The sequence below is a fragment of the Pieris rapae genome, chromosome 2 (assembly GCF_905147795.1).
Source record: "Pieris rapae chromosome 2, ilPieRapa1.1, whole genome shotgun sequence".
Classification (NCBI taxonomy): domain Eukaryota; kingdom Metazoa; phylum Arthropoda; class Insecta; order Lepidoptera; family Pieridae; genus Pieris; species Pieris rapae.
The window spans coordinates 4,160,290-4,169,734 of record NC_059510.1 but is presented as its reverse complement, the minus strand read 5'-3'; the positions used below and the strand labels follow the sequence as shown (position 1 = coordinate 4,169,734).

The 9,445-nt window shown below is 31.7% G+C and overlaps 1 protein-coding gene across 1 annotated transcript; it reads left to right on the top strand.

The window, feature by feature from the left end:
• Positions 1–1,233: 1,233 nt before the first annotated feature.
• Positions 1,234–8,650, top strand: LOC110996493. Its single transcript, XM_022264174.2, has 9 exons — positions 1,234–1,428; positions 1,519–1,668; positions 1,749–1,881; positions 2,167–2,339; positions 2,665–2,822; positions 3,602–3,767; positions 3,872–3,938; positions 4,595–4,908; positions 5,514–8,650. Exons 1-9 carry the CDS (start codon positions 1,380–1,382, stop codon positions 8,279–8,281), a joined length of 3,978 nt encoding a protein of 1,325 aa, XP_022119866.2. The 5' UTR covers positions 1,234–1,379; the 3' UTR covers positions 8,282–8,650.
• Positions 8,651–9,445: the final 795 nt, after the last annotated feature.

Sequence of the window (9,445 nt, the reverse complement as noted above, 5' to 3'; positions counted from 1 at the left end):
TAATTTGTTTTTTTACGTATCAATCTTACCCCAATGGGTAAGGCCGTTTCTCCACTGCTCCGGTCCGGCGAACATTAATTACCGATCCGATTTAGAAACTCACAACAGTACTTATGTACTTCTCCACTACTCCGGCATCCGGTTTTTAGCGATGCGATAACGTGCTAGATAGGGACGCGGTGTTTTATCGGTCCTCCTCCAAGCCTGGATATAGCTTAAATATCGAAAATCAATAATTTAATCCGAATTAATAATGGCTGTATAATGTATGAAAAGAAAATAACGAAAAAGAAACGGTAAGAAAAACTGAATTCGACGAAAGAAAGGTTTTACTACTTCAACGTATTTTTAATACATATTTACCTCTCAAACCTAGTGTACAACAAAAACTTTAGGTTTTAACTTTAAACGTTTTCGATCGACATTATAACGTTGAACATTGTCCGTTGCGACAGGGGGACTTAATTTTATTGATCGATTATTGTCGGACCTGAGCAGTGGAGAAAGAGCCTAAAGATTAAAACAGACGTTCTCAAACTTTGCTATCTTAATACTAAGCCATTTACGAATCCTGATGTTAGACGTAACGATTTCCGGACGTAGTTATTGCAATTATTAAATAATTGGGATACACGATATATTATCTTAAACCATAATTAATTAAATATTTTTTAAGTATTAATCTTGGCAATGTCTGATATGGATACCGTTTTAGTTGATCTTATATAATCACTTTTTACGAAATAATCACGATGCAGAAATTATCCAAATGTACACACTCTGGGCGACTTCTATTATGGTTTGGAACTTTACAAACTCGCAGATTTATAAAAATGCCAGCATTCAAAAAATAAATTAAAATTGGTGTTATAGACGATTTGTAGTCTTACCCCATTTTCGTTCTTGCCCCACTTATCCTATTTAAATTGAACAAACTAGAAGTCCAGACTGATTCTTCTTCTTTTCTTTTTAGACTATTATTTGTATATTTGATGAGCTTTAACTGAGTTAAACATATAAACATATACATGAAAACTATGTGTTTGTGTTATTGTTATGTTATATACTATTTTAGCACACTATCTTTTTTTATAAATAACAAAATATATATATTTTAAAATATTATGTATTTGTTTTACTAATTTTTATTTGACTTACAGAATCCAATTTTTAATATTTCTACTCTATAGTCAGAAGGCATTGGTCATTATACTTGTAGTTTTCTTTCTGGTCTGTGATCTCTTGTTTAATGTTTGGTTGTGGAGGTGTATGGCGAGTTGGTTTTATTTTTAAAATGGGCATGAAATAACTTTCTATGCATTACATACTTATTTATTTTTAATTCAAGACCTTTTACACAAATCAAAGTGCATTTAAACATGGATAAATTATCGTTTCCACCGCAGGATTTGGCTAAATTAGTTCTTGGTAAGTTGTTATTGTTTGGCGGGAGATCGTTATTCTTAGAAAATTCAGCGTAGAATAATTAAAATTAATTTGATTTTATATATTTTTAAGGATACCTCGCGGAAGAAGAGTTAATGACGGCCTATGATGAATTTCTTCAAGCTAGTCCGTATTTGGACGCTTACGAAAATGAGTATGATAGAATTCTAATGACGTCTCTCAGGAGTATTTTGGCAGACTATAGAGCCGTTAAAATTTATGGTAATGTTTCCCAAACACACATTAATTTTTATAACTTTGCAGTTTTACATCATCTTGATTAATTTCTCATTAATTTCCAGTGGAATCTTGTAAACCTCCCCCATTGAGAAAAAAGTTGCTTCAATGCTACAATTTGCTAGAAATGGTAAAATATCTCATAACTGTGGTAGATCTTCAAAAATTACCAGTTCAAGAAAATATAGATAGAAGCAGGTAACAATGGATTTTATATGTTTTATTACCATTACAGTAACATTTTGTTTGCCTTTTGTATGCTTTTTGTTACTAGTATTAGTCTTGAATCTTTTAACTTCTTTTATAAAACTCTAAAGATGATTAATTCCAAAAGCACCTGTTTCATACTGAATTGAAAAGTCTTGCAACTAGTTAGCCTTGTTACTTGTTAATACTATTGAACTAGTGTTACTTTAATTTTTTTGTAAAAAAAATAACAATAATTTTAGTGATTTTTCACTTATATTGTGCCTCTGAATTTAGTTTCAGTAAATCAATGGCATTGCCAAGATTATCATGCAATGTTTGTATAGCTATGAATTCAAAAAGTTGTGTATGTAAAAATAAATGTATGACTACTGAAGAGAAACAACTGAGTGCTGCAGAGTTTAACTTACACAGTTCTTTGGAAGCAACACCCTTAGCTGATTTACCTGGTAAGGATTTTTTAATTAAATGATGTAAAATAATTCCATAAAAACCCTTGTGTAATATAGAGGTGAAATATTTATTCACACATTCGTTTCCTTCCATACCAAGCTTTAAATAGATTGATAAAGATCCTAAGTAGGTATTGATTCAATGTTTTGCATTGCAACATGCTCCGTAATATAGAAGCATAGATTGGCAATTAGATATTATATAACCTCAAATTCAATATGTAAAAGCTGGAAGAAGTAAAACATTTTCCAAACAATACTTCTTCCTGCTATGATGTTAATTTTTATATCAAAAGGAATACTAATTTTATTACTATTGCAGGAAATGTATTGTCATCTAAAAAAGTGGTACCTGAAAAAGAAACAAAAAAAATTACAAATTTAGAACAAACAAATTTTAATTTAACCTGCAATTCATTAACAAATATCACAGAACCTATAAATGAGAATCTAAATGTACATTTAAACCAAAATAACCAAGTAAGTAAATTTTTAAAACTACTAGGCAAATAGCAAATGTAATTAAAAAATGGACCCATTATTCTACAGATATAATGGGGTCCATTTCTAGTTTTTTAGATTTATGTTTAACTTTTTGAACCATATGGCATTTCTTTCTAATGCCAGTGAATAACACATACTTACAATTATCTCAATTTGGAAGAGATTACACTAACAGTTATGTATTAACCTTGACAATCTAATAGTTGCCCATGCAACATTTTAAATCAATAAATAGTCGTTTAATTACTAAGACTTACAAAATATTGTTTATTATCAAGAATTAAAATCCCTGGGGCTATAAAAGTATCAAAAACTAAGTTTTTAGACAATTGAGTAACAAGTCTTTCTTGGATGTTACACCACTTATGCATATTTTAATTTACAAAGATGTTGTTCACCAAATAAAATGCGGTGCTTTTTTATATAGACAGAATAATATAAATAGAATAGAGATAAAAATTGTTATGGAGAGTTTATTGCCGCTTCTTCTCTTTCATTTCCTTGACTTGAGCACTGGTAGTAAATGTGGGATTACACTCTTTATTCACCTGGTGACAAGTCCACCCAGTTGATATTCTGTATTAATTATTCATTAATGTTCCAATAATCAAAGACCTGCTTAAGCCAATCTCTAGTAATAATAATAAAACATTAAATTCTTAAACATAAATAAATGTTGAACAACATGATAAATTTTCTTTTGTTTTATACATATTACAATGACAAAGTTTAATTGTTATTTATGGAATTTTCAGCCACCAAAAGTAGTTTCTGATTCTCGACAGAAGATAGAGGAATTCAACACCATACTTAATTTAGTATGTAATAAAAATGTCACAAATGAAAAGCTCTGTGATAATTTAGTTTCAAACAGAGGGTCAAATGTGTCAACTATTCATGATTTTATTTCCGGAGTTCAAGGTAAACATTAATTTGATTATTTTATGGCTATATGTAATAAAGTATTGTTTTGTAAAAAAATAATATTCTATACAATCAAATAATAAATCAAACCTGTTTTTCAGGGAGTAACCATGACAAGGAGATGAGGGTGCCTGACTCGAGTACAACAGACCCAGTGTACATACCCATGTTAGTATTTTTTTATTATAATAAAGCCAATCAAAGTTTTCGTGCTGTTATGTGGTCCCCACTATATTATTAATATTTCTATTTACTCATTACTATTTCTTTTAACCATCTGTGTACGATATAATTAAAGATTAATTAGTTTTTTTGACTTAATGTATCCCTATTCTTAAACGACAAAACCCAAACCTTTTTAAACATCTGTTTACGATAAGTTAAGATTTATTAGTTGTTCCACTTAATGTATCCCTACTCTTAAACGACAAGACCAAAACCTTTAAGTATCAAGCCCCAATCTTTTGAAAGACACTTCCATTCCATATTCCCATTTGAACACTAGTTTTGTAAGCATAATTTTAAGTAAAGTTTTTGTTAGTTTAAAAACAAGTTTTTGTCACTGCCTCATAACAGCACAAAATAAAAACCTTAGGAATATAGATCTTTGCTCCATGCTAATGTAAATAAAAAAATTATGGGATCCCGGATTGGTTGGCCTGAAAGCCCCAGTGGCTAAGTTCTAGAAGTTATATATATCCTTGGCTGCCAGAATAAATATTTAGCGAATTCCAGGGTATAACGTCATCGTAGTGATTTGTTGTGAGTGATGTGTTGCTTTAATTCTATTAGAGAATCTGTATGAAAAAACTTGTTTTTTTCAGAGAACCCAAGCCGAGTGAAACAATAATAACAGTGCATACAAAATATACACCTAAAATTGTTACTGACACACAGAAGCGTAACAAACCGGATAGCAACGTAAAAATTTTATCTGACGTAAAATTCGATAATCCCTACGCATTCGGTTCGGCTCCGGCAGTTTTGAAAGCCACATCCACACCGAACGTGACCAACACGAAGAGGCTCATGATAAACGGCACCCCGGGTTTCACGCAGAAAGGCGCTGTGAAGAAGTGTAATTTTTCTAAGGACGAAATAATGGCAATGCCTACTTTAATAATACTACCCACATCAGGTAATTGCCTTTAAATTAATAAATAAACATAGATTTCTGCCAAACATTTTTGTATCTGTTTTGAGACCAATATTTCTTAATACTAATTTTTTTAAAAGTATATTCGTGCTTTGCAAGTTTCAAGCACTGAGTAATTTCAATCTTATAATTTGTCCATGTATGTAAGTATTATACAAGGACAAAAAAAATATCAGTTTCATGATCATTTGTCTAATAGGCAAGTAGGTAATGTTTTCCTTCACCGTACGAGCGAGTTAATTGCGCATATCAAAAGAAAGTACATTGGTGCTCAGCCGGGGATCGAACCTACGGCCTCAGGGATGATAATCACACGCTGAATACGCTAGGCCAACACTGGTTCTTTAGCAGATTTAAAAAAAAATTATGACTAGTTAGGCATTATTATTCCCATGAAACATTAAACAATAATATGAAATCTAGGCAATGTTTTAATTTTTCATGCGTTATTTGCGAATGAAAAGCATTTAATACTAGGAGTATTATTCCACTATATATTCCAATTCCACTATATATTCCAATTCCACATTTTTTTTTACCACTAATATTTACTCAATTGATTTTTTTTAAATTACTGTTTCTTTTAGGTTCAACTCAAAACTTTGTGAATGAGCCCAAAGTAGATACAAATAAAAGCACCACTACTACTTCTGCAACATTGTCCAAGTGTGAGCCGCTTTTTGTAGATGTGTCTTCGAGTATGCCTTCATTGGCTATAACTGATGATCCTATTGACACTGATAATGTAATGACACATACTAAAAACTTCAATGAAATTGGTCTCATAAAAACAGTTGATCCTGTAACACACGCTTCACTTCCCAAAGACAACACACTATCAACTAAATCTAGTACACCTCATGTTTTGCCTCCAATTAGAAAGTCTTCTTCGACTCCAAGAAGGACCTCTCATATTAGGGTTCTCGATTTTAATACACCTAGAAGAATATTAGATAAAGCATTATCAGAAAAAGGTTCTAATGACGACGATGCAGTTGTTATTATTAGTGATTCGCCTCTAGCGCCTCAATTTTCTGATGTAGAAAAACCCCCGAAACTCGATAATGTTGTTAAGAATTTAAATGTGGAAATGAATAAAGTAAGAAAACCTAATTGGGATGAAGAGCTGCGAGCCCTGGTGGCTACAAACCAAGATCTGTTTCCACCAAGTTCTCTAAAAACGGATAAAAAATCCAAAAGAAAAAAGAAAAAGACTGACGCAGAAAACTCTGATGTAAAAAGTAGTTCCGTAAAAAGTAAAAAATCTAAAAAGAAAAAAGACACCAAGGCGATTGAGGAACCACAAACGAAGAAACAGTTACCAATAAAACCAACGATAAAAATTGTAGCAGCTGTAGAGCCAGGAAGTCACAGTGAACCAGACAATGATCAATGTATAAATAAAGACATTGGGGAAAATTTTGACACTCCTGAAAATGAGCGCTTATCTTTGCAAAATGAAATTGGAGTGAAACTGAACATATCTGATTTACTTGAAACTCCATATAAGCAAGCAATTTATGATATTCAAATGGATACACCTAAGTTCTTAGGGCCCGACTTGCCTGGTGAACCAATTTCAGACATAAAAATTATGAATATACCTACACCAAGACTTTTTGATAACCCTAATCCAGCAGAAGCTACACCATCATCTTATTCATCTCGACCTACCGATTATTCTAGTGGAGGGTCTTATTATAAACCAGATGAACAAGATTATCCAATTCTCGATATTAGTGAACATAAAATAGAAGAACCTCCGAAAACGCAAGAATTTAAAACAACTGATCCCAAGAAGGAAACTAGTGAAATAAAAACTACAACAAAATCGAGAAGGCCTACCAGAAAGTGTACTAAAAACGTATCATACTACAATAGTCCCAATTTCAGAGTTAATTCAAAGATATTTAAAGTAGCGAGCAGGGATGTTTCCACAGAGGAAGTAAAAACATCGTCAGTACCCTCGCCTGACCTTAACGATATGAAAAAGAAAGGACGACCTTTTAAAAATAAAGCAACAAAACCTGACAAACACAAGTCGCCATTTAAAAGAGATGTCACAAAGAATTTTATGAAGATAAAGCCAAGACGTGTTACACCCATAAAGGATACGAAAAATAGGAGATCTTTATCTGATATAGCACTCAGTGCCAAAAAGAGGAATTTAATGAAAGAAAAACATAGTAAATCTTCTCCAATGGTAGTAGCACCTTCGAAATCAAGAAGAAAATCTTCAACACCTCGAAAACTTCAGTGTGGCAAAGTTTTTCATTCGTCGACGTCTAGCAATACATCTCCCGATATTCCCGGATCGACTACAATTAAAAATATTAATATATGTGTCACTCGAGATAACTCTGTCGAGCAAAATCTTCTTCGTTGGTATGACGATGCCACAAAAAACGATAAGGAAGTACAAAATAGTAAAACTTCTACAAAAGGTGAGGAAGACAGTAAAATAAAAATCAAAGAACACATTGAATCTATAAATACTAAAAATAATACGAAATCCGAATCAAACCCTAGCACTAGAAATTTTCATAATGATTTGGTCAAGAGAGGTTTGGATGTAGAAACAGCAAGAATAATAGAAAGAGATCTAATGGATCTTGACGGACCTCCGCTTCAAGACGGGGCTGTTCAATCTACAAGTAATGAAAATGTCGAGGAAAATGATGGAAAGTGTCCTCCCGATAGGGTCAAAGGTGGTTTATATGTAAATAAACAAAACGTCGACCCAATTGCAAAAATTACACACACTACATTACCTGAAAGCGATGAAGAAATTGAAGACATAGAATTTAGTGTTTCTGAAAGCAATGAAGAGTCCAGTAATTATTTTGTACATAAATTTGATGAAGCATCATTCACGCCAAAAGATATAGCTCATTTAAAAGACAAATTTTGTATGGAAGTGTGCATTGATGATGGTGTAATTCTAAGGCTAAAAGCAACAAATTTCACTGACTTAGTCAACGAAGAACCCACAAATAAAGCTTATGATAAAAATGAAATAGATTCCGCTGTAACGTCTATTTCAAATATTGAGAAATTATATACGCCTATGAAAGATAGGCGAGCTCAGTGTTATGAACTTTTTGATTCCACTTTAACAAGTATAGATACACCGTTGAAAGCGAATAGTCCTAAGAAACAGGAACACGACGACTCTATTACTGAGATTATAGTTGATGAAGAAATTGTTAATACTAAGAAAAGGAAAAGGGTGCAAAGTCAGGAGGATAGTGTAAATATGAAAAAATCTAAAAGCGATTCCCAATATTTACTGAATCATGCTAGTATACAAAATATTGATATAGAATCGGTATTGAGTAAATTACATGGTCCATAGATTGTTACTAGATGTTACGTTTGTATGTAAATTCTACTTTTCCTACAAAATGTTATATGTGGCTGACAAAGTAGTAGTACCGTTAATAAAGTCATAGTTTAGTATATAATTTAATGAATTACATAGACTCTGATGTTAAGATTAATTTTAAGTTGTTTAAGCTTTAATAAGAATATTAAGTGTTATTTTGACATTAGTTTGTAACATTTTTTCTTTTCAAAACAACAATATTGAATGGTAACCAATGATGACTTATTTTTTATTATATCCTTATGTGATTTGTGAAATCTGTTATATTGTGCAAGACACAAGAAAATAAATGAAAGTGTATAATTGAAATATTTTTTATTGAATATAAGCAAGTTAATGAAGCAAGTTATTTTTGATTACCTGATCCTTAATATTAAACGCCGTCCTTACTTTAGCTTTAAATAAATTTATTCTCATATTACATACCATGAGAGAATAAATAAAATCTTTAAAATATGAACAAAATAAGTTCTATTGTAAGTATGATGAACTCGGGGTCGTCACAGAAATAATTTTTGTTAACAACATTTTCTGTGTAGTGGGACATGGATAAGCAAGGAGGTACAATAGGCGGAAATTTAACATGCGCTTATGGTATACGTCTCCCAAAATAATATTTACGTCTGTGGTCTGATTTATTGTCGTTTAATCTAAATTTGTCTGTCTTTAATTAAAGATGATGCCGCCGAAGCTATGTCCGTCAAGCTGAATAAGTAAGCGGAAACGAACTGGTTTTACGTATTAAGGAAAATATTATCTAATTATATAAAACGGGATAACATTTATTCCGTCAAAATTAAAAATAAAATAAGTAGTAGTAGGAATAGAAAAACTGGGGTAAAATAAAATGTTAAATATCGTACGTTTGTCACAAAACCGAAACATCTTATCTAAAAAACGGTCTGGCCCGCGCCGTAGTAAATGATGTTAAACACCAAACAAATCTGACCATTAATAAGTTTAAAAAAAAAACATCTTAGGCATGTAAACAGAGTGTGCAACAGCGTGGCGTGTTTTAAAAACATAGATAATAAATAAAACAGAATTTGATTTAAATGAACAGTAATGACTGATCTTTTAATTTTGCCTGACATTTTTATTCTTGTTTGGTTAACCCCAGCTCTACTTGCTGTA